Genomic DNA, 24,779 nt, shown 5'->3' with positions numbered 1-24,779 from the left:
GGTAAGAGGGAGACCGATTAGAAGAGAGTTACAATAGTCGAGACGAGAATGAATAAGAGAAACAGTAAGAGTTTTTGCAGAGTCAAAAGTAAGAAAAGGTCGAATTCTAGAAATGTTTTTGAGGTGCAGATGACAAGAGCGAGCCAGTGATCGAATGTGGGGGGCAAAGGAAAGCTCGGAATCAAGTATGACCCCAAGACAGCGGGAATGTTGCTGGGGAGTAATAGTGGAACCACACACAGAAATAGCAATGTCGGGTATAGGTGCATTAGTAGCGGGAGGAAACACCAGGAGTTCAGTCTTTGACAGGTTCAGTTTCAGATATAGTGAGGACATGATATTAGGCACAGCGTTTAGACAATCGCCAGTGTTTTCTAGAAAGGCTGGCGTGATGTCAGGAGAAGAAGCGTATAATTGGGTGTCATCAGCATAGAGATGGTACTGGAAACCAAATCTACTGATTGTTTGACCAATAGGGGCAGTGTACAAGGAGAAGAGGAGGGGGCCTAGAACCGATCCTTGAGGAACCCCAACAGTAAGGGGAAGGTGAGAGGAGGAGGAACCGGCAAAAGAAACAGTAAAGGAGCGGTCGGAGAGATAGGAGGAGAACCAGGAGAGAACGGTGTCCTTGAGGCCAATGGAATGGAGCATAGTGAGGAGGAGCTGATGATCCACAGTGTCGAATGCTGCAGAGAGATCCAAGAGAATTAGCATGGAGTAATGACCATTTGATTTAGCTGTTAGCAGATCATTAGAGACTTTAGTGAGGGCAGTTTCAGTGGAGTGTAAAGAGCGGAAACCGGATTGGAGAGGGTCGAGAAGAGAGTTTTCTGAGAGATAGCGGATAAGACGGGAGTGGACCAGGCGTTCCAGGAGTTTAGAGATGAAGGGAAGATTAGAGACAGGTCTATAATTAGCGGCACAGTTTTGGTCGAGGGATGGTTTTTTAAGTAGTGGATGTATGATGGCATGCTTAAATGAGGAGGGAAAAATACCAGTAGAGAGAGAGAGGTTAAATATTTTAGTTAGGTGAGGGGAGACAGCAGGGGAAAGTGACTGGAGGAGATGTGACGGAAATGGGTCACTGGTGCAAGTAGTTGGGCGAGAAGATGCAAGGAGCCTGCTTACTTCTTCTTCTGTGACTGGTTCAAAATCAGAGAGTGAGTTAGATGCAGTGGGGGAGGGAGGATGGTGCATGGTATGAGGGGATTTGGAGATAATTTCCTGTCGGATCTGGAAAATTTTTTCTTTGAAGTAATTGGCCAGATCGTCAGCTCGGAGCTCCGTGGTTGGGGCCTGTACTCTTGGATTGAGTAGAGAATGAAAAGTGTCAAAGAGACGTTTTGGGTTATTGGACAGTGAGGTGATGAGGGTGTTGAAATAGGTTTGTTTGGAGAGGTGAAGGGCAGTGTGGTATGTTCTAAGCATAAACTTAAAATGGATGAAATCTTCGTGTAGATTGGATTTTCTCCACAGACGTTCGGTGCACCTGGAGCACCGCTGCAAGAAACGTGTTTGCACCATGTGCCAGGGTTGTCGCCGTCTGTGTTGTGGTGTTCTATTTATAGGGGGTGCAAATTCATCCAGGGCAGTTTGAAGTGTTTCATTGTAATGCTTCAATGCAGAATCAGGACATGAGAGGGAGGAGATAGGGGCCAATGAAGACTGCAAGTTCTTCATAAGTTTCTGGGTGTTAATGGCCTGTATGTTTCTATAAGTCTGGACAGTGGGGGTGACCTGAGCAGCCTGGCAGTTCTTTATAGAGAATGAAAGAAGATTGTGGTCAGAGAGCGGGAGAGGGGAGTTTGCAAAATCATCCACTGCACAAAGTCGAGAGAAGACCAAGTCGAGGGAGTTTCCGTCTTCATGCGTTGGAGAATTAGTGAGCTGCGAAAGGCCAAATGAGGAGGTTAGAGATAAAAGGTGAGTAGCAGATGGGGAGAGGGGAAGAGCAATGGGGATGTTGAAATCTCCCATGATGAGGGTAGGGATGTCACAGGAGAGAAAATGTGGAAGCCAAGTGGCAAAATGATCCAGGAACTGATGGGAGGGGCCGGGAGGACGATACACCACCGCCACTTGCATGGAGAAGGGGGTGTAGAGTCTGACGGCATGGACCTCAAAAGAAGGGAAGACAAGTGAGGGTACTTGAGGGATAACCTGAGAGGTACATTTTGGTGAAAGGAGCAGACCAACGCCTCCACCAGCTCTATTGTCTGATCTTGGGGTATGAGAGAAGTGTAGCCCCCCATATGAAAGAGCAGCAGCAGCGGTAGTATCTGACTGCTGGATCCAGGTTTCAGTAAGAGCCAGGAGGTTAAGAGAATTAGAAAGGAAGAAGTCATGAATGAAAGAGAGTTTGTTACACACTGAGCGAGAATTCCAAAGTGCACAATTAAGAGAGATAGATGGCATGCAGGGAATATTAATAAGATTAGAGGGGTTTCCCCATCAGGGATAACCCATCAGCGACCAGCGATAATGTCACTGGTGCGTCGATGGGTGGAGAAAAAAATGTGCATGTATGCCGATGCATGTTACATGCCACTGTCAGAGATTGACAGCTGCATTTAACAGATTAACAATCGCAGGTGGAGCACCCACGATTGCTAGCAGCAGGTCATAGCTGTAATACAGAGCGTGAGCCTGCTCTATACACCCCATTCCGATTTGCACTGTATATGTAAGGCGGATGTTGTGAAGGGGTTAATGCAATAATAATCACATTGAAACTTTAAAGAGTAGTTAAGCAAGTTTTCAATTGCATTCTATTACTAAAGCCTTGGTCAACGAAAAGAGGTTGCATTTTTTATAACTTTGAAAGGATTTTCAAGACATGTACATAATCATGGAGGGAGTCTAAAATGCTGAGTTTTTCAGGATTCTGCTTTGTCATCATGATTCAAAGTCACTTGTAATTGGAAATGAGATTTAGCAGAATTTAAGTTCACCAAATTGTGTGGATTTTCCAGGAAAGCTTGACTTGCAGGGAAGTTTCTCTCAGTGAAGTGAATGCTTATCACTATTCTCTGGGGTCTCTCCAGACGCCTCAGAATAATGCATGTAAGGTGAAAAAAGAAAAAAATTAACTCATACCCATCTCATTATTCAACGTTCTGGAAATTCCTTATGATCGCTGCCCGCTTTCTGGTCCTCCACCTCACAGCATCTCCAGCATGTGCAGACATTTCCAGGGCCTACTTGTGCTGGCAACCTCTGGAGTAAACAATGGGCCAAGGATGCGATATAATGATGGCATTGATGACCAGAAAGCAGGCGGGGAGGAGCATGGTAGAAAGGAGAAGGGAGTGTATTTTTATTCTTTTTAACCTTTTGCCTGCCCTCTGCTGTTCTGCAGGGTGATGGTGATGGAAGGTGGTGTGCTGGGCAAATTACAAAATAACTATTCTCCAGAATGTGCATTATTGTGCATTTCTAGCAAAAGTTTACCCATCTCTACTTGCAATGTTTTATCTTCTGCCTCTTAATTCAAACTGGAAACTGGGTTAACCATTATACTGTTATGATTAAGCAGGATAGGATTGCTCCTTAATTTTCTACATAACCTGGTCATTACCATTAATCAGAATAAAGTATACATATTTTTTTAACATCTGTGCTATTTTTTGGCAATTGAAACAAAATAATAACATATATATACAGTATATATTATTTATATATACATAATATATATACAGTGTGTCCGTAAAGTCATGGTGCACTTTTGACCAGTCACTGAAAAACAACAAAAGACTATAGAAAAGTGAAATCTGCTCCAAATGAAAGAAAAACTCTCCCAGTTTCATACCTATTCAGTGCAGTTCGATGTGGGCTCCTTTTATTGCCCTACACACATCCAAATGATAGTGAAGTTCTTGCCACACACGTGTAAGGACATCTGATGTAACAGAGTGAATAACACCTGTGATTCTCTGTTTTAAGCGATTAATGTCGAGATATGTTCAATGTACACGTTGCCTCACATAACCCAAAAGTAAAAGTCTAAGGCTAGTTTCACACTAGCGTATCTACACGCAGTGCATGGTGCTGCTAAGCCCCGCCCCCTGCCCGCCCCCTCCGGTCATCTCCTCCCTACTATCGCACATGGCTGCATGCGATCTGCGCACCCTATCTTTAGCATAGGGTGCGCAGACCGTGTGCTGGCCGTGCGCTAGTAAGATTTTTGCGTGCTCTGCGCACTTTTGAAGGTGCGCCGATGTGCACCGAACGCAGCATGTTGCATTTTGGTGTGCTTGGCGCACATTCAAAAGTGTGCAGCACACGCAAAAATCCTACTAGTGCACAGCCAGCACACGGTCTGCGCACCCTATGCGAAAGATAGGGTGTGCAGATCGCATGCAGCCGTGTGCGACAGTAGGGAGGAGATGACCGGAGGGGGCAGGGGCGGGGCTAAGCGGCACCATGCGCTGGGTGTAGATACGCTAGTGTGAAACTAGCCTAAGGGTGACTGGTCAAAAGTGCACCATGACTTTGCAGACACACTGTATATATATATATATATATATATATATATATATATATATATATATATATATATGAATTAACTGTATATGCACTGCTCAAAAAAAATAAAAGGGAACACTAAAATACCACATCCTAGATATCTCTGAATAAAATATTCCAGTTGCAAATTTTTATTCATTGCATATTGGAGTGTGTTCAGGACAATGAAACATAACAATTATAAATGTAAATCAAAATTAATATCCCATGGAGGTCTGGATTTGGAATGATACTCAAAATCAAAGTGGAGAATCAAATTACAGGCTGATCCAACTTCAGTGGAAATGCCTCATGACAAGGAAAGGATTCTCATTATTGTGTGTGGCCTCCACGTGCCTGCATAACCTCCCTACTGTACAATGCCTGGGCATGCACCTGATGAGGTGGCAGATGGTCTCTTGAGAGATCTCCTCCCAGACATGGACTAAAGCATCTGCCAACTCCTGGACAGTCTGTGGTGCAATGTGACATTGATGGATGGAGTGAAACATGATGACCTAGATGTGCTCAATCAGATTCAGGTTTGGGGAACGGGCGGGCAAGTCCATAGCTTCAATGCCTTCATCTTGCAGGAACTGCTGACACACTCCGGCCTCATGAGGTCTGGCATTGTCCTGCATTAGGAGGAACCCAGGGTCAACCGCACCAGCATATGGTCTCACAAGGGGTCTGAGGATCTCATCTTGGTACCTAATGGCAGTCAGGCTACCTCTGGTGAGCTCATGGAAGGCTGTGCAGCCCTCAAAAGAAATGCCACTCCACACCATTACTGATCCACTGCCAAATCGGTCATGCTGAAGGATGTTGCAGGCAGCAGATCGCTCTCCACGGCATCTCCTGACTCTGTCAGGTCTGTCACATGTGCTCAGTGTGAACCTTCTTTCATCTGTTAAAAGCACAGGGTGCCAGTGGCAAATTTGCCAATCCTAGTGTTCTGGAGAAAATGCCAAGCATCCTGCGTGGTCTTGGGCAGTGAGCACAACCCCCATCTGTGGATGTCAGGCCCTCAAACCATCCTCATGGAGTTGCTTTCTAGCCGTTTGTGCAGACACATGCACATTTGTGGCCTGCTGGAGGTCATTTTGTAGGGCTCTGGCAGTGCTCCTCCTGTACCTCCTTGCACAAAGTCGGAGGTAGCAGTTCTGCTGCTGAGCTGTTGCCCTCCTACAGCCCCCTCCATGTTTCCTGGTGTACTGGCCTGTCTCCTGGCAGCGCCTCCAGCCTCTGGACACTACGCTGACAGACACTGCAAACCTTCTTGCCACAGCTTGCATTGATGTGCCATCCTGGATGAGCTACACTACCTGAGCCACTTGTGTTGGTTGTAGAGTCAGTCTCATGCTACCACGAGTATGAAAACACAACCAACATTGAAGAGTGACCAAAACATCAGCCAGAAAGCATTGGTACTGAGATGTGGTCTGTGTTCCCCACCTGCAGAACCACTCCTTTATTGAGGGTGTCTTGATAATTGCCAATAATTTCCATCTGTTGTCTATTCCATTTGCACAACAGCATGTGAAATTGATTGTCAATCAGTGTTGCTTCCTAAGTGGACAGTTTGATTTCACAGAAGTTTGATTTACTTGGAGTTATATTCTGTTGTTTAAGTGCTCCCTTTATTTTTTGAGCAGTTTATATATACATATACACTCACTGGCCACTTTATTAGGTACACCATGCTAGTAAGGGGTTGGACCCCCTTTTGCCTTCAGAACTGCCTCAATTCTTCGTGGCAGAGATTCAACAAGGTGCTGGAAGCATTCCTCAGAGATTTTGGACCATATTGACATGATGGCATCACACAGTTGGCGCAGATTTGTCGGCTGCACATCCCTGATGCGAATCTCCCGTTCCACCACATCCCAAAGATGCTCTATTGGATTGAGATCTGGTGACTGAGGAGGCCATTTGAGTACAGTAAACTCATTGTCATGTTCAAGAAACCAATCTGAGATGATTCGAGCTTTATGACATGGCGCATTATCCTGCTGAAAGTAGCCATCAGATGTTGGGTACATTGTGGTCATAAAGGGATGGACATGGTCAGCAACAATACTCAGGTAGGCTGTGGCGTTGCAACGATGCTCAATTTGTACCAAGGGGCCCAAAGAGTGCCCAGAAAAAATTCCCCACACCATGACACCACCACCACCAGCCTGAACCGTTGATACAAGGCAGGATGGATCCATGCTTTCATGTTGTTTACGCCAAATTCTGACCCTACCATCCGAATGTCGCAGCAGAAATCGAGACTCATCAGACCAGGCAACGTTTTTCCAATCTTCTACTGTCCAATTTCGATGAGCTTGTGCAAATTGTAGCCTCAGTTTCCTGTTCTTAGCTGAGAGGAGTGGTACCCAGTGTGGTCTTCTGCTGCTGTAGCCCATCTGCCTCAAAGTTCGACGCACTGTGCGTTCAGAGATGCTCTTCTGCCTACCTTGGTTGTAACGGGTGGCAATTTGAGTCACTGTTGCCTTTCTATCAGCTCGAACCAGTCTGCCCATTCTCCTCTGACCTCTGGCATCAACATGGCATTTCCGGCCACAGAACTGCCGCTCACTGGATTTTTTTTCTTTTTCGGACCATTCTCTGTAAACCCTAGAGATGGTTGTGCGTGAAAATCCCAGTAGATCAGCAGTTTCTGAAATTCTCAGACCAGCCCTTCTGGCACCAACAATCATGCCACGTTCAAAGGCACTCAAATCACCTTTCTTCCCCATACTGATGCTCGGTTTGAACTGCAGGAGATTGTCTTGACCATGTCTACATGCCTAAATGCACTGAGTTGCCGCCATGTGATTGGCTGATTAGAAATTAAGTCTTAACACACAGTTGGACAGGTGTACCTAATAAAGTGGCCAGTGAGTGTATATACCGTATATATATATATATAGTATATATATATACATTATATATATATATATACATACATACATATAATGAGAAAAATAAGGAAGCATATTTAAAAAAAGTGTAAATAGACCAAAATACAAAAAAAGAGCTAAAAAGATAAAATTTGTATTAAATTGATAATAAAAACAAAATGACTCATTGGCAAGAAAAGTAAAAAAGACATAAATGTCAAATATCAAAGTTAGCCATAAGATATTACCACAGAAATAAAATGACAGCAAGTGAGATAGGATAACAAAATGAGTGAAAAAAAAACCCACACACTAAGTGACCAAAACAACACTAAATATAAATCAATAGAGCAAAGTTTTATGAAGTGTCACAAGATATAAGTGGATAAACATGGGAGGTATAAAAGGTTAATGAAGGTAAAAATAATTACCAGTGATGTGCTGTGGCGCCAGGAGTCCCTACGCACATTTCGGCAGTGCAAGCCTTATTCTGGAAATATAAGCCGAAAGGGGCATTTTCAGCTCAAAAAAGTGCTGAAAAACTGAGCTTATACTCGAGTTTATACGGTATGTTATTATTTTGTTTCAATTGCCAATAAATAGCACATATGCTAAATGTATATATAAATCTGCACTTATCTGTTGGGAATATACAAAAAATACAAGAATTATCCGGACACTCACGGGGGGCCATTTTAAAGATTTCCTGTATAAATTCAAAAAGCTCCAATAAAAACTGTTGTATACGCCAATCCTTTTGATGAAAGAGGCTAGATGTCAATCACATTTATCATTCCTTGAGTGACATTTGTGAAAATAATAGATACCCTTTTTTAAACCAAGGGAGGGAGACTGTATTGCTCCCCTGACTATACTTTGGTTTTCTTTCTTTTACTTTTTTAAATTATTTAAGAAATATATTTAACATAACAGTGATAAATAAGCTTTAATATGTTTTATATGTTCGTGAAACAACCGATACAGCTGACAATATTTTTTTGCCAATGGAAGACTCATGATGAAAATCTTATACTCCCACTCAACTTTTAAGACATAAACTATCATGTTATCAAAGGTGGCATTTTTATAATATAAATATAAATAAATAAATATATATATATATATACTGTATATATATTACCAGATCTGCATCAAGTCAAATCACAGTTTCTCTAATACGTGGCAGACATCCTGTCTTTTAATCCAGTTGTATGACTTCATTATGTTTTCTTTGAAGTTAAACTGTCACCAAGTTTGACGCGATGCTCGGACACGGAGATAAGTGACATTTGAATTTAGTACATGGAGCCTATTTTTCCAGTGACAATCAAAACCTTAATATAATGAACTCACTATTGGGACTGTCAATGTCAAGAGAAAATAGAGTTTGATTGATAACAATCTTTGTATGAAGCTGGAAGGTTTACAGTCAGGATAAAAAAAGCCACAGCTTTTATTAACTAGAGCTGGAAATTCACAACGTAACTTTGTAAAATGCTTACCCTTTACATTGCTTGTCTAGTTCTAATTTGCAAGTTCAGTGCCCTCAGTGGATACATGCAGAATAATTTTGCACAGAGCTCGGTAAATCCCAGTATCAGTCGCTTGCTATCTGCTTTTCCACTGCTGTTACGAGTTTGTTTTTAAGCAACATGGTTCCTTTCCCTATGGCTCTCATGCTAGCTTGCCAAAGGGGAATATTCACCGAGGTCTTGCTTGAACTAAAGCCTTCATTCTTACTTCTGCCCCCTGCTGCTTAGATTGAAGCATAGCTTTGTGCTGGCAGCTGTGCTGCTTGATTACAACATGTCATCCTCGTTTTTTCTGTTAACCTTGTTACGCTGAGTTTTTGGAATGTCTGGCTGCCGCAGTCACTTCTTCTTTCACTGGACCCCGCTGCTCTCCTTTGTCAATGAAAAAACTAAACTTTAATTTTTTCAGGCTTTTTACCTTAAACTCATTCTCCCTCTTTTTTTTCCCCACTGCTGCTAATCCTACATCAAATGCACAGTTTGACAATCTATATCCCTCTATTCTGACCATCTACAAAGTTAGAAAGAGATGGAGGGTTCCTACTACTATGTAAAATATCTCTAGAAACACAAACCACTTTGGGACTTGTTTCAGATAGAAAGCTTTTTTTTTCTTTAGCTTTTCACATTATCTGATTTGGAAAAACTCTATCATTTCAGCTGCAGGGTGTCCTCTGGGTCCAAAGATATCAAGCTTTCATTGTGTTCACTTAGAAAAATGAACAGCGTATGGCCACCAAGATAGTCTCAGTACAAAGCCTAAGCACTGTGCTCAAGCAGCTCTGATTGAACCCTATTACAGGTGAACAGATTGGATGCCTTTAGTTAAAAATTTTTTATATTTTATTTTATAAATGCAAGTTTATGTTTTGTTTTAGAAGTTTTTTGGCAGTGTTGTTTTACTGCCGAAATGAAAAAGTATTGAACAAACCTATTTGGATTTTTTTTAAAGACTTTTACCTACGGGCCATGAAAATATCTCAGCTGGGGATTGCTAGATAAATGCTCATCCTGTATCTTGTTGCATAAAAGGAACCATATTGGAATTCATTTTATCAAGTAAAGAAAGGTATCCTAAGCAAAAGATATTTATTCAGTATGTAAAAAAATCAGATGTCTTCCTGATAAGTTCAAGGGAGTTATCCAGAAGTGGGAAAACATGGCTGCATTCTTCCAGAAACAGCATCATACCTTCCATGGCCTGTACCTAGCTTTGCAGATTTATTAAAATATATAGTTTATATAAAACAAACCAAGCATGAATAACTAAAATACTAATGTAAGGTGTCCTACAATAAAATAATGTACAACACCAAAGTGGAGAAAAAAAGAAATGATGTGTTATAAGCACAATTTAAATGAATAAACAATACACAAAAGTCATACAAACACGTAATACATTTTATTCAGAAAGCACATACAAGACCAACAGTGCATCTTGTTTGATTCTATGTGTGCTTTTTTATTAAAATTGATTTTTTTTATTATTTTTTTGTAGTTTGTGTATTGTTTATACATTTATGTGCTTATATCTCTGCCGTTTTTCTCTCCACTGAAAATTAAATGGCTATGTTGCCATACCACTCACAATCTGTGGACATAATTTTGATAATACCTTTTGACATTAAGGAAAGACAAATAGAGACCAAGAGGGACATTTTTGGAGAGACCTTGCCACAATTATAAAACCACACTTACTGTACACAAAAAATGCGTAACTCTTGGTGTTTTTTTTAAATTTAAATAGAGAGTGGGGTTTATCATTGGTAGACTCGAGAGGGCTACCCATATTCCAACAGATTTACTGTAGTTTGTAAAAGCCATTGATGCAAATTTTTGTGGACGTGTGAATCTTTTGCCTTGTGGTACACAGGCTGCCAGAGATTTGAGCCTATTAATAGAATTTGTGCTTTTTATTCCAATGGCCTCTTGGTGAAGACTTATGAACGTTAGGCTTAAGAAAAGATAATGAGTTACAATTAAAAAATACATTTGCAAATTACTTATTTTATTTTTTATTGGCTTAAAATAATACTCTGGCCTGGAAATCTATTAATGATGTGAAGACATCAAGTCAGGAGAAGAAAGCTCTACTTCATTGATGGTCAGTCAGCAATAGCAACACACAATAGTATCCAATTCCTACTGTGTGTCCCCAGTGTCAAAAATGATGCAGGCATAAATGTGGTATTCACTGACAATTCATCCAGTTTTAGACAATTCAGTCATTTCACTATCCAACCTCTCATCCAATGTCAAGAGATCATGATAAATAATTCCAAAAAACATGTTTACTGAAAATGGAACCAATAGCCACTGAAGTATCTCTGAAAGTGTTTATATTTCATTATGCAAAAGCAGGCAGGTTTAAAAAAGACTTCCCATTCCACTATTTTCAATCAAAGTAAACATATGGTAACAGTACATACTATTGAACAGCTGGGTTCTTTGGTTGCACTCAACCAAATCCAACATATGCAAAGAGCAAGTGTATTCTTACTTTGGTTGCATAGGTTTCTTCCCACACTTCAAAACACACTAATCAGTTAAAGAGTTTCTCTTCTCATATAAAGAGCAATTATCACAGAATTAATGCTAAACATATGATAGCAAAGAGTTCATTTGCTGAGGCCCTTTCACCACGAGAATAGGGACCCAAAATTCCCCTGCCTGAAAGAAACAGTAGAGGACATGTCCTTCATTCACTGTCTATAGTAGGAGAGATGGTCACACATGCTCAATACTGCTATATTCCCACCTAGAGTTCTTTCTTAGAACCCCTGTTCTCATCATTGGAGGAGGTCACTATCTTGTAAAAATGTGATATATATATATCACATTTATATATAAATGTGTAAAGAGGCGGACTCTGTTGCTACACAGAATCTCACTATCGTGAAATGTAAATGCCGTAGCCTGTTAAAGCTCACAGACCTTGGCAAAGTGAGCGCTGGTGTTCAGACACAGGACTCTGCCCCAAAGACACAGGGCTAGAGTCCCTCTAGACCCACAAGCGCTCGGCGCCACAACTGTGGTGCCAGGGAGAGATTATGCTGATAGAATGCTCACTACTTGCATGCAGCACTGCCACTAACCACCCTAAGTAGGGCTTGGAAAGCGCACTGATTGCACATGGCGCCGCACTGGTGGTCGCTGATAATTTGACGCAGTATGCTCGTGCCTAGTGCTGGATGGCACGCTCTGGCGCTAGTTAACTCAAAGACCCTAATACATGCACAACCAGAGGGTAGGGGATCATAAGGAGTCAGTCACCAGAGACATCCATCCATCCACACACACAAGTAATGTTTTATACTAGCTGGGTGGCCATGTGGACCTTTTATAGTTGCAGCCTTCCGGGACCTTCCCAGTGGTCCAATTGGAGCAGCAATAGGACCTGAGCATATGACCTCTGACCTCCAATGATAGGTCGTCCAACAGGCATGCTCAGTAGGCCGAAAGAAGGACTTAGTCCCAGGAGTTGCTTGCTGCTGACTAGTGCGTGTTGCTATAGCTGAAACAGAGGTGGCAGCAGCAACCAAACTGACAGCACTAGCCTGAGCAAGACCCTGGTTACAACGTCTCTGCTGAGCAGCCCCTTCTGTGGTTGAGACTGGATGAGAGATTGCAGAAGGCACGGCTTGGGATTCCTCCTGGGCAGAGGAAGTAACCTGATGCCTAACAGTCATTTTTTTCTTTTTTTCTTTATAAAAATTACAAAAAAGAAAATGAGCCAATGCCAAAGTTTGGGAACCCTTGGAGATTTGTGTGCTCAGATAACTTTGACCAAGTTTTCAGATCTTAACTAGCCTGTTAAAGTTATGGCTGGTTCACTATTATCATTAGGCCATGTGATGCAAATTTCCCAGCTTTATGAAAAACGTAGCATCCTCTAACCTCTTGTTAAGATAAAAAAATGAAATGGGTTCTTCAATTCTGATGCCTAGCACTCTGAAAATGAAAATGGTGGAGGACCACAAAGCACAAAGCAGGAGCAGACTATAAGAAGATAGCAAAGAATTTCCTTTAACTTTAGGGCTTTTGAAGATCATTTCATCTTCTACTTGCTTAATTGTTCATAATAGCAGAAATTTTGAATTTTGACAAGGGGTTCATATATATATATATATATATATATATATATATATATATATATACAAAGACACAATTCAGATCCAGCTTGCTTTAACCACATTGGTTTCAGCAGCTAGACCACCAGTGAGGACCACCTTTGTTAAAAATGAAGCTACACGTTGACTTTGGTTGAAAGTACAGTGACTGTTACAAACAAGTGGCAAAATGTCATAACTGGTTAGATTTTTTGAGACTTGCTTGTTGTACTCATAGTACCCAACTGGGTGTAATGAATCCCCCATCATCTGCATTTTACTGAAATGTAGCAGGGGCATAGAGTGACATTTGTCCACATGTCCTATGTCACTACCAAAGTCACTGCACAGTTCCAATGTTAAAAAGTAGCAAACTTCACAACAGAACCCCTTATACTCTCCTGCACTTTCTCTACTCTGCTCTGTAATTGACATGCATGCAGAATATCAGTTACCGCCGAGGTCTATTTTCCATATTGCTGCAACATTTGAGATTTTTATTGGGTTATCTTATTAGAAGTCCAGACGCTATTCTTTTTTCATTATCTTAAAATGTTCTCCCAGATGAGGCCATGAGTAGTTTAACATTGCTACTGAGTGCCTTGTACTATAAACATAAGAACACTCCTGCCTGTGTCTCTGATTTAGAGTAAGCGTGTCTCAATGGGCCTTTTTAGTAAATACTATGGTATAACACATCAGATGCTGAGCTTCAAACAGCAAGCATCACTTCATCAGCATAAATCATTCTGGATTTCTGGGTGTTAAAAAGCCATCAACTTTGTGTAGATCTTAAAATGGAACAAGGATATCTTCGGTAATATTTATTTCAATTTGTATCTGCAGGCTTGATTACACTTTATATGCAAATGACTCATTATACTTTAGAAAAACAGTATGTTAATTTGATTAATTTCTTGTCTTATTTAATTCTCCTGAAATGTCACCTGCCGTTCATCACGCCGCACCAGTCAGTTTAGTGGCGGCAGCAATCAGCGTAGGAAGTTGGAGAATTACATTTTGCAAACAGTGGAGGAGATGGAATTATTCCCAGGAACATTGACACCACCGAATATGCTAGAGAAGCTTTTTCTCAGCTTAAAAAGCTAATTAAGGTCATTCGATGAAATGCTTTCCTGAAAATGTTGATTATTGAGACACAGATCACAAATTTGAAGAAGTAGTTAAAGAGAAGGACTTTTGATAGAGACGGAAATTAGATTTGTTTGTTTCTCCAACAATGTGAAGTTGTGAATAATAAAGGCTTTAGGTCCATTTAATGCAGAATTCTCTCGTGTCAGCATTTGCTGCCTTATTAACGTCCACTATGATTTCATAGTTCTCTAGTTATGCTCGAGAACCGGTCATGTGAACTTTCAACATGAAACTTTAAGGGAATTACGAGACTTTTACAGTTTTTTGTAATTGTAAATTAAGCTTGCATTTTTTTTTAGTTATTCAAACCATTTTTTTTTCCCTAGAAGCTTGATCCACACAGCGACGAAGGGTTGAAATCACTTTTTATCGTTAGGCATCAAATCAGGAGCAATAAAAGTGGCAACTATTTCAGGCGCCTTTTTGCAGCACTCAGATTTCACTTGCATTCAATTAACAAAGAATGTAAAAGTTTTAAACTTTTGCAGATACTGTATTAGCCCATTCTTCTATGCTAATGGCTTCCATTCAAGTGGAATGTATTCAATCAGCAATGCATTTAGCAAAGAATTCTTTTTATTTCCAATGTGAATGGACATCAATAATTGCATAGTAATTTCCTATGTGGGAAATGCGAGTGATTTGTATTTTGAATCACAGTAGCAAAAGTTTATCCGTTCATTGGAAAACATATCAGCTTGCCTACATTGGTTTCATTATTTTTAATAATTTTTCTATTAATGCAGAGTTATTTACAGAAATATTGGTAACAGAAAAGTAACTGATTTTATGTAATTGTGCAATTAAAATGGGCTGTGGTTTATTGAGCTTACCATCCTCTTGGGTATCTTGCCGGTTTGCATAGAGTATTTTATGGCTGGATCCCACAGGGCCAACAGAGTTTACAATACTCACAGATGTGTACATCCTTCATGAAATGCTTGTCACTTTAGATGACCTTTCAGAAAAAAAGTGCAAAGTCTTGTGTACATGATAACACGATAAATAACACTATTTATAATCATTGCAGAACTTGCATAGGGCAGATTTCATGGGTTTGACTTTTTGCAAGCTTTAGCTCTAATTATCAGGTGTCCCTGAACTCAGAGGTGTCTTTCATACACTGTGCATAAAGAGAAGATTATTCTGTCCTATGTCTCTACAGCTCACCAGAGGAAGCAGCATTTAGGATATTATGCATAAGTAATGAGCTGTGTAGCTGTGAATCCAAATCTGGGTTGAGTATGCGTGTGTCTTTCTGCCTTGCTCTCTCACTCAGTTTCTTTATTTTCCTTACTCCTCTCTTTTTCATCAACTTCTATGGGCAGCTTGTCATTTGAAAATGGTTTGTAAGTGGAGAAAAATGCATCTTTCATGTTTTTACAGTTAGTAATCTTGTGCCAATCACATTGGGATGTGTCAAGCCAAGAAGCAAGCCCAAAACCTCAAAGCAGTACTAGAGTAGCAAACTTAGAGTCAATTTGCATAAAGTCAGAAAAAAATGGCTTTTGAAAAATAAGCAAAAAGAAGAAGTGAATAACTGATAAGATGTCGATAATTTAGTTTTTGCCTGCTATTTATTTTACTATTGCATTTGCTGGTAATTGAGATGGATTTGCTGGTTTGCACTTTCCAAGCAAACAACTCGCATTGTGCAATCTTCATAAAAAATATGTGAAATAATTATATCTAAGACATAACATGTAACATTGAAAAATGCATGTGGTCCTTCTATAGCACTTTACGCAGAAAAAACTGTTCCTCAATTCCTCTTAAGTGGCTTCCTGCTGTGATCTTTAATAGTCTTAGATGCCAGAAGCCTGATATAGAGCATATTATTCAGTTCTGTCTAACTCCTGTCCTGATACATTAACATGTTAGTAAATGGCATTTTTCGGCAGTTAGGTTTATTTATTACCTTTTATTTTCTTGTAATGTTAAAATTAGGAAATGGAAACATACACAAGCAATATATGGCAGTTTAAAGTAAATACAAACATGTATAAAGAAGTAAGGCAGAAGACTAGGGCCACCAGTTAATGTACTGTTTGCAGTTGAGACCTACCTTCTACAGCTAAAGCGGATGTCACACGTACAAAGTATATTTTACCCAATAGATCTTGGAATAATAATAAGTTCCAAAATTAAATGAGTTTTAAAAAAATGTTCCTGTGCTGAGATAATCTTATAAATGTGCCCCTGCTGTGTACTGTGTAATGGCGGTGCCTGATCATGCAGTATTACGGTCTGATCATACCACAGCTCCTGGCCAGGGGAAAAAACAAAGGAAAGTATACAAAAAGAGAGCCCAAGATGGCAACTGATTCTTTCATCTGAAGATGTATCCTTGTATAAATCCTGCTGTCTTATTATTATTATTTATTATAGCACCATTTATTCCATAGCGCTTTACATGTGAGGAGGGGTATACATAATAAATACAAGTACAGTAATCTTAAACAATACAAGTCACGACTGGTACAAGATGAGAGAGGACCCTGCCCATGAGGATACAGTAGGCAAGGGTAAAGCTGGTCGTGCAGCGGTTTGGTGGATCGGTGGTTACTGCAGGTTGTAGGCTTGTTGGAAGAGGTAGGTCTTCAGGTTCTCCTGTATCTCCTTGTAATTCCAGGCAAATTTGATGATGTTACAATTAGCACTCTGTTGGGGCCATATCATGACTTCCAGCACTCTTTTTTCTTCTTTACACTAAAGTTAGTTAAATACATTGGTTGTATGTTTGGAGTTGTTATTCTGCTGCAGAATAAGTTTTGAGATAATCAGGAGCCTCCATGATGAATAAACTTGTGCCTGTATTTCTTAGCATTAATCCTGACCAAAGTCCCAACTCCATTTGCTGAAATTCAGCACCAAACTTACTAGAAACCACCACCATACATCTCTGTTTCTTGCAGACAATCATTATGGTACCCCTCTCTGGTCTTTTGGTGACCAAACTGCCTTTTGTTACTGCCAAATATTTCCAGTTTTGCCATTTTTTTGCCATTTTTCTGCAGCACAGTTCGTATGTTATTGTGCATAGTTTAATCACTTGGCTCTGCTATCATATCAACGGTATCAAAGGTATGGCTTTTTGGCTGAAATTCTTTCATGAAGACTTTTTTTCTACATACTTCTCTGAATAGTATATGGGTGTAGATGGATTCCTTCAGTATTTTTCAGTTCTGAGCTGATGGCACTGCCAAACATTTTGAAGGAAAATAAGCATCATATCTCCTTCATCTGTTGCACTAAGTTTCCTTGACTAACCATTGTATCTATCGCCATCAATGTTGCCTATTTCGGGATGCTTCTTAAGACAAAAAAAGCTTGAATAGCACATCTTGAAAACCCAGTCTGCATGTAAATCTTTGCTTGAGAGAGACTTAGTTGATGTAGCATAACTACAGTGCATTTGGTTGCTTTACTCAGTCTTGCCATCGTCAATGAGATCTGACATGAACCTGTCTTCCACAACCTCACCTTTTTAGCAAAGTTTTCTTGTTATTCACCCAGTTTGAAGCCTTGTACACACCTGTTTTTGATTCTGCTTCAGTCAGTGACTATTTCATCCTCCAAATGAAAATGCTGATCATTATCACATTTTTTGTATAATTAGTCATACACCTGACTCTAATCCTACAAAATCCCTGACTTTATGGAAGTATGATTGATGCTGCTTTGAAGACAAGGGGTGGCACTGGTCACTCCAAATTTTGATTTGATTTAGAAATCTTTTCTGGTCATTCACTTTGCTCTTTTTAACTGATACAACCACGTATTCAGATTTTGCACCTTTTTTCACACTTGTCAAAACCTTTTTCACAATACTGTACATCATTATGAAATATAGCATTTTAGTTGGGAAGTAAGGTAGGGGTTATTTATATTTGCCAAAGCACAAATAAAAGGACAAAATTGATCTGTTTAACCCTCCGTCAGGAACAATAGATCTGACAGGCGCAGCTCTTCTACTTTCATTTCTCCCTTCTCACCAAATTTTCAGGAAACCCCCTCCCTCTAGATAGTCTCCTGGCTCTAGCTGCTGTGTGAAACCTGATACCACAGTTGGTCTGCAGAGCTTCAGGAAGGAAGATATAGCTGTGCTGGCTTCTCAGGCTCATTGGTCCCGAACACATCACACTTTATAAGGTTGGTATGTAATGTTTTTAGTCATTACTATTGTTTATTTAGCTTGTTTTATGAATGGATAGAGAAAGGTTTGTGGATATTTCATATAAATAAAGCAGATTTTCTTACAAATGAAAGTGTACTTCTCAGGAGTTTTGAAATTTGTGTATATCAAAGTTATTACTTTTATTTTGAGTAAATGGGTTTGTTTTGCACCTGATAATGTGTAGTCTCTTTTATTACATCCCTATGAAGGTCTCTGATCACTTTTAGATCGCTGAAATTGAGAAAATTAGATATTCTAGGCATTTTTCTAGAGTTAGTGCGAATATTGTTCCTGACGGAGGGTTAATGATTTCCATTTTCTGGTGTCAGATTATTGAAAAATTTCAGATAGATAAATGAAACATGAGCAGGGCTTCAGGACCTTAGCAGGAATCCAAAGATTTAAAAAATGCTGGCCCTTTAAATCCTCAACAGGTTTAATTCTTCTTTATTACAGAAACAGAATACAGTCAAATTTGGTTCAAATGTTCATTGTGGCAGGAGGAGGGTTAATAGAATCTATCAGAGACTCCATTTTAAATGAAGATAAAAAAAAGTGCTGCATGAAGGACACTGTGATAGAAGTGTGAAAAGTTCCATTACAGCCATGCTGTTATAGTCAGTGGGGTCATTAGTGTCCATCTTGTGACAGATTGACATGATGTACATGATGTGAACAGTAAAAGCAAAATGTCAATGGATATGTGAACCTAAACATTTCAGAAACATAACATCGCTAGCAGTAACTGTATATATTTATTAGATTAATATTAAACTAGATCAGCAGATTAACTTGAAAGTAGAAAATAAAATTACGTCTTTTTGGAATATATTTTGTCAATATAACAAAATATTTTTATACATTTTAATATTTTAAAAAATATATATATTTTAACAACAACATGGACAATAATGGATAACAATAAAAATAAATATATATGTGCTGTAGATAAAATAAATATATGCATGTCATACATGTATAGTTGCCATGAAAAGTTTAATATTTACCAAACTTCTACTTTGATGGAATTTACATTTGGCACATCAGGATGATTAAAAACCAGCAGACGTTTCACAGCATGGCAAGGAACAGGATTTGATTTATCTTCATGCTTTCCTTACCACTCGCTGCGAGTCTTCTTGTAAAATTTTAATATTCTTGTTTCATGTAAGGCGTTCACTGCGTAAGATATTAATCAAATATTAGTATAAAGAATCTTTTGTTTCTCCATTAATTCCTGCAAAATAAAAGAAGGTGACTTTTTTATGCTTATATGTTTTATAATTAAAGATTTTCTTAGACTTAATGTATTGATTTTATCATATGGTCAGTTTCCCCTAATAGTCTAAGTTAGAACAGCTTATCTCACTCAGTGTACAATATGTTCATCCAGTGGGAGCTCTAGGAGCAGATTTAGCATCTTAGCAGTAAAAAAATAATTAAAAAAATATTTGTACTGAGTTAAAGTGTATTTATTTTTCATTACTGTTAATTCTTTAAATCTGTTTTTCTGAACTTTTGCACTAATTGCAAATCGATTGATGGGGTTTTGACCCCTAATCCCCTAGAGGATTATTAGACTAGGCGAGAGCTAACATTTTACATATAGACACAGTACCAAGTGCACTTTAGTACTTGCGTGGTTGTGCCTGGTTCAGTATCTCTGTTTAATTCATTTTAAAAAGATTTCAAACACAGTCATCCATACAATTGAACCATGTTCCTTCTAGTAAAAGTGGTCCACACAGATGAATTGAGACTTGTGACCCCTTCAAAGCAAGTTATTGGTAAGTATGTTACTCTATGTTATATGTACTGTATGTCTATGTATGTATTGTATGAATGTATTGTATGTAGCATGCATGTAGTATGTATGTAGTATGTATGTAGTATGTAGCATGCATGTAGTATGTATGTAGCATGCATGTAGCATGTAGTATGTATGTAGCATGCATGTAGTATGTATGTAGTATGTATGTAGCATGCATGTAGTATATATGTAGTATGTATGTAGCATGGAGTATGTATGTAGCATGCATGTAGTATGTATGTAGTATGTATGTAGTATTTTTTTTTTTTTTTTACATTCAACACATTAGCCGGATGATGGGACTACTACTGTCCCATCATTGGCTAATGTGTCAATCACTGTCATGGTAGCAGGCATCGCCCGATGGGACTTGTAGTCCCATCGAACGATGCCTGCACAGACCCCGGACATCAGCACAGCCCCCCGGCAGGCCGGTACAGACCCCCACAGGGTGCACAGACCCCGGGCAGTCCGCACAGCCCACCGGCAGGCCGGCACAGACCCCCGGCAGGCCAGCAGAGACCCCCGGAAGGCCCGTACAGACCCCCGAGAGGCTGTACAAGGGCAGGAAAGGGTTTTTCCAATTCCGATACCGGAAGTCTCATAGACTTGAATGGGACTTCCGGTATCGGCATCGGCGATACCGATACTTTTTTTAAAGATCGGCCGATCCATTCCGATCCGATATTTTGAGGTATCGGACGGTATCGCTCAACTCTAGTGACCAGACATAGGAGGTGAGGTCCCAGTCCCCGAGTGCTTACAGTATACAAGAACGTAGCAAACATTGATACTGTATACATTTGTTAATGCCATCACTTCGGATTCAACAGTATTATGTAATTCTGGAACCGTTTTGCTTCCGCATTGCTATAGTCTTCCGGAAGAGAGGACAGACCTTATTAGTAAATATGGTAGGATAATGTCTACTATAGATTTGTGTGTGTAGGTTGACAATGGTAAGTCACTCATTAACAAAGTTTTTCATAACTGCGATATTAATGATTTATCCTTGTTTTGCTTTTAATAATAATCTGACACAAGGTTTTTCTATGTAATCTGAGAGCAGCATGATGGAAGCCTGATTCCAGTTATGTGTAACTCTGTTGCCTGCTTCAGTTTTGATAAAATCACTGTTTCATCAGCAGGAGAATATCATTAGAGGACTAATAAACCTGCTGCATCTTAGTCAAGCAAATTCATGAGCTCTTTATATCCCCGTCTACACCACTGATTGGCAGCTTTCTGTGTACACTGTATGTGGACAAAAAGTTGCCAATCAGTGATGGGACGGAGTTATGTGGGGCTCAGCATTCAGATACTGCTAAATCTGTAGAAGATAAAATGTGGGGCTTTTATCAAAATGACAGCAAGCAATACATTAAGTGACACATTGCTGGAATCAGGGACTCTGCCCCTTCATTGCACTTCTCTCAGATAGCGTTGGTGACAGTTTAACTTTAATTTGACATATTGTAATAAAACACCATTTCTAGCCCCAAGCAATTCCAAACGTACTGTATATCAAATTTTATCGGCTGAAAGAAATACCATGTGCATTTCTCCAATCAGCTTGTCTCTGGTTGATCAATATTATGCTAAGATTGCTGTGTATGTAGAAAATATTTATACCGGTTGTGCTTTTTAGCACCAGGAACAGTTTGTAGGTGAGAAAAAATACTGAGCTTATATGACAGTATAATGAGAAGACTATCACAGTGATCAGCTTTATTATCACTGTTGTACATCACCTGGTGGATAATTATTTTTAATATTAATTTAATACAGATTTTTTTTGTATTATTGTAAACTATATTTATACTTTCTATGTCCAACACATATTATTTACTTATTGTGATTTTTATTCTTTCATTTTACAAGATGTTTTACAAGTTTGCAAAGTGATGTGGAATATGTTGTGCTGCATAGATTATTATTATTACTATTTCAATATGTCGCAATGCTATCAGTCCCATCTTTTTCCCCATGACCCAATGATGGATATTATACTTTGTACTAGAGGAGAAGATAAAGGATGACATCCCAGGTATTTTCAGGATCAGTTTACTTCCATTTTTAAATGACTTTTGAGTTTTCCTTTTTGCGCTTGTAGTTGAGAAAGTCGTAATTCACTCCAAAATTAATGCTCACAGTTGTCTTTGGTACCACACAAAATATCAAAGAGTTAAATGGACTCCATATTATGGTGCCTCATGGTTTGATAACAACATCAGTCCATGGGAGAGACTGGGTTAGGTTCCTTCTCAAGATCAAAAGGTAAAACAACCATGACTGAGTCTATTCTTTCAGGGCTTTACAACAGACGCATGGACTGGCTTATGCTACATACTGTATACATTTAATTAGCGAAAACTGAAAGATAAATCATACAAGTTGTTTCTTCAGGGAGGAAGAGGACTAGAACTCTAAGGCCACCTATATGAAGTAGCAATCTAAAAGTCAATGTCGACCCTTTAACAAGCTTTGTCATATGACTTGGGATAAAAGCCAAAACCAGAATCTCGCTTTAAAGACACTTTGTTTCATCTCCTCATCTCAGTATTGTCACGCTCACGCCTTGGCAGGTTGGCGCGAGCTGGGGGTTGTGGCCCCACTGTGCCACAAACCAGACTATCCTGGAAGGGGTGTGACTACGACAGCTACCTAGGTCTTCGCTGGAGCCTCTGATGGTGAGGTTAGACTTGTGCAGCAGGTAGCTGCTGGGTGCCACTCCAGGGTGGTGTCTGGCTGTGGTTGCTGATCCCACTCGGGGACAAGTCACTTGGACAGGTGCGACTGATAGGTAGGTAGGCACGGCTGGTGCCCAGGCAGACACAGCTGAGACACAGGGCAAGCAGGCATGGCTGAGACTCAGGGCAAGCAGGCAGGCACAGCTTGAGACACAGGGCATGCAGGCACAGCTTAGACACAGGGCAGGCATGGCTTGAGACACAGGGCAGGCAAGCATGGCTTGAGACACAGGGTAGGTAGGCATGGCTTGAGTCACAGGGCAGGCTGGAGTGATATATGAAGGAACAGGTAGAGGCCTGTTCACACAGTGGGTGTTACTACTGGAACAGACAGGAGGGGGTGGAGTATGACAGAACAGGGTTAGACCTGTTCACACAGGTGGTGCAGGTATGGATACAGGCAGGAGTGCAGAGTAGGTGGAGCTGCAGGAGTGCAGAGTAGGTGGAGCCACAGGAGTGTGGAGTAGGCAGAGCCACAGGAGTGCAGAGTAGGCAGAGCCGCAGGAGTGTGGAGTAGGTGGAGCTTGCAAGAGTGCAAAGCACAGACAGGGCTTGCAAGGATGCAGAGCACACAGGGCTTGCAAGGGTGCAGAGCACACACAAGGCTTGCAAGGGTGCAGAGCACATGCAGGGTTTGCAAGGCTGCAGAGCACAGCCAGGGCTTGCAAGGGTGCAGAGCACAGACAGTGCTTGCAAGGGTGCACAGCACAGATGGAGCCTGCATGGGTGCAGAGCACAGACAGAGCCTGCAAGGGTGCAGAGCACAGTCAGAGCCTGCAAGGGTGCAGAGCACAGTCAGAGCCTGCAAGGGTGCAGAGCACAGACAGAGAGGACACAATGAAAGACACAGCAAGGAAAGAAGCCACAGACAGGGAGACAAAGGTTGGTCAGAGCTCAGACAGGAAGACAGCATGAGACAAGGTACAGGTTCCAGGAAATGCTGCCTCCTGGAGGGCAGAAGGTTAGGTATAATACAAAGCTAGGACGGAGACACAGAGACCAGGATATTCTGCCTCCTGGCAGGCAGACAGATAATACTAAGCAAGGCTAGGAGTATTCCTCCAGAGAAGGAGGAGATACACAGGAGAGGACCTGGCAGGCTCAGGCAAGGTTCCAGTGGGAGGGGCAGACCTAAATAGTAGAGGGCTCTAGGTAATTGGTCAGGGACAGATTAGACAGATGCACCCTGACTGTATAAGAACCAGAGAGTTCTGGTGCCGCCCCCTATACACCCACAGCCAGGAAGCATGCAGGATAGCAGAGAAACAGAGCAGCATAGGGCTGGCAGCAGACAGAATTCACAGCATGGCTTGGATCATTGAGCAAGTTGGTGAGTGGGAGATGGGAGGCCATGCAGCAATGCCAGCAGGGTTGTTACAAGTATGTTTAACATGTTGCTCTCTGCAAGGAGAAATGTAAAATTGTACATTATGTGTTGCCCAAAACTGCCATCTGCACATACAGTAATCTATTGAATATGAACAAATTGTATACATTACTATACACCAATGTAGAATATATTGTATACACTAATATTAACTTGCAGAGAAAAAAATTCTATATACTGTATATAAATAAATTAATAAATGTAGTATATAAGTATATAGAAATATATGAAGGTACAGTATATGCAGTTTTCATGTTTTTTCAGAATCCCCATTGGTGTTTCTGTTGGGTTCAGATCATCAGACACTTGGCCACTAAATCGCTTTCACCGTGTTCTTCTTCAGATACGTATTATGTATTATAGTGTTGAAGTCTCGTCCACCTTTCTGTAAGATGGTACATAAATATCCAATTAAATATAAGCCATAGTGTTATAGTGCCAATTAGTGTTAAAAATTTTGGTTTGATA

The 24,779-nt window shown here is 40.3% G+C and overlaps 1 protein-coding gene across 4 annotated transcripts in view; it reads left to right on the top strand.

Annotated features, from left to right (window-relative positions):
- Nucleotides 1-20,066: 20,066 nt before the first annotated feature.
- CADM2 (cell adhesion molecule 2) overlaps nucleotides 20,067-24,779 on the top strand; it is a 1,004,393-nt gene continuing 999,680 nt past the window's right edge. For 2 of the 4 annotated variants that reach the window (XM_073584447.1, XM_073584446.1), the window contains exon 1: nucleotides 20,067-20,151. In XM_073584447.1, the coding sequence (XP_073440548.1) occupies nucleotides 20,082-20,151 (70 nt within the window). In that variant the 5' untranslated portion in view covers nucleotides 20,067-20,081. The remainder of the gene's footprint in view (nucleotides 20,152-24,779) is intronic. The other 2 variants (XM_073584445.1, XM_073584444.1) reach the window with 1 other exon arrangement.

The sequence above is a fragment of the Dendrobates tinctorius genome, unplaced genomic scaffold (assembly GCF_039654945.1).
Source record: "Dendrobates tinctorius isolate UK_male_01 unplaced genomic scaffold, ASM3965494v1 ptg000084l, whole genome shotgun sequence".
NCBI classification, from domain to species: domain Eukaryota; kingdom Metazoa; phylum Chordata; class Amphibia; order Anura; family Dendrobatidae; genus Dendrobates; species Dendrobates tinctorius.
This window is presented reverse-complemented; position numbering and strand designations above follow the sequence as displayed.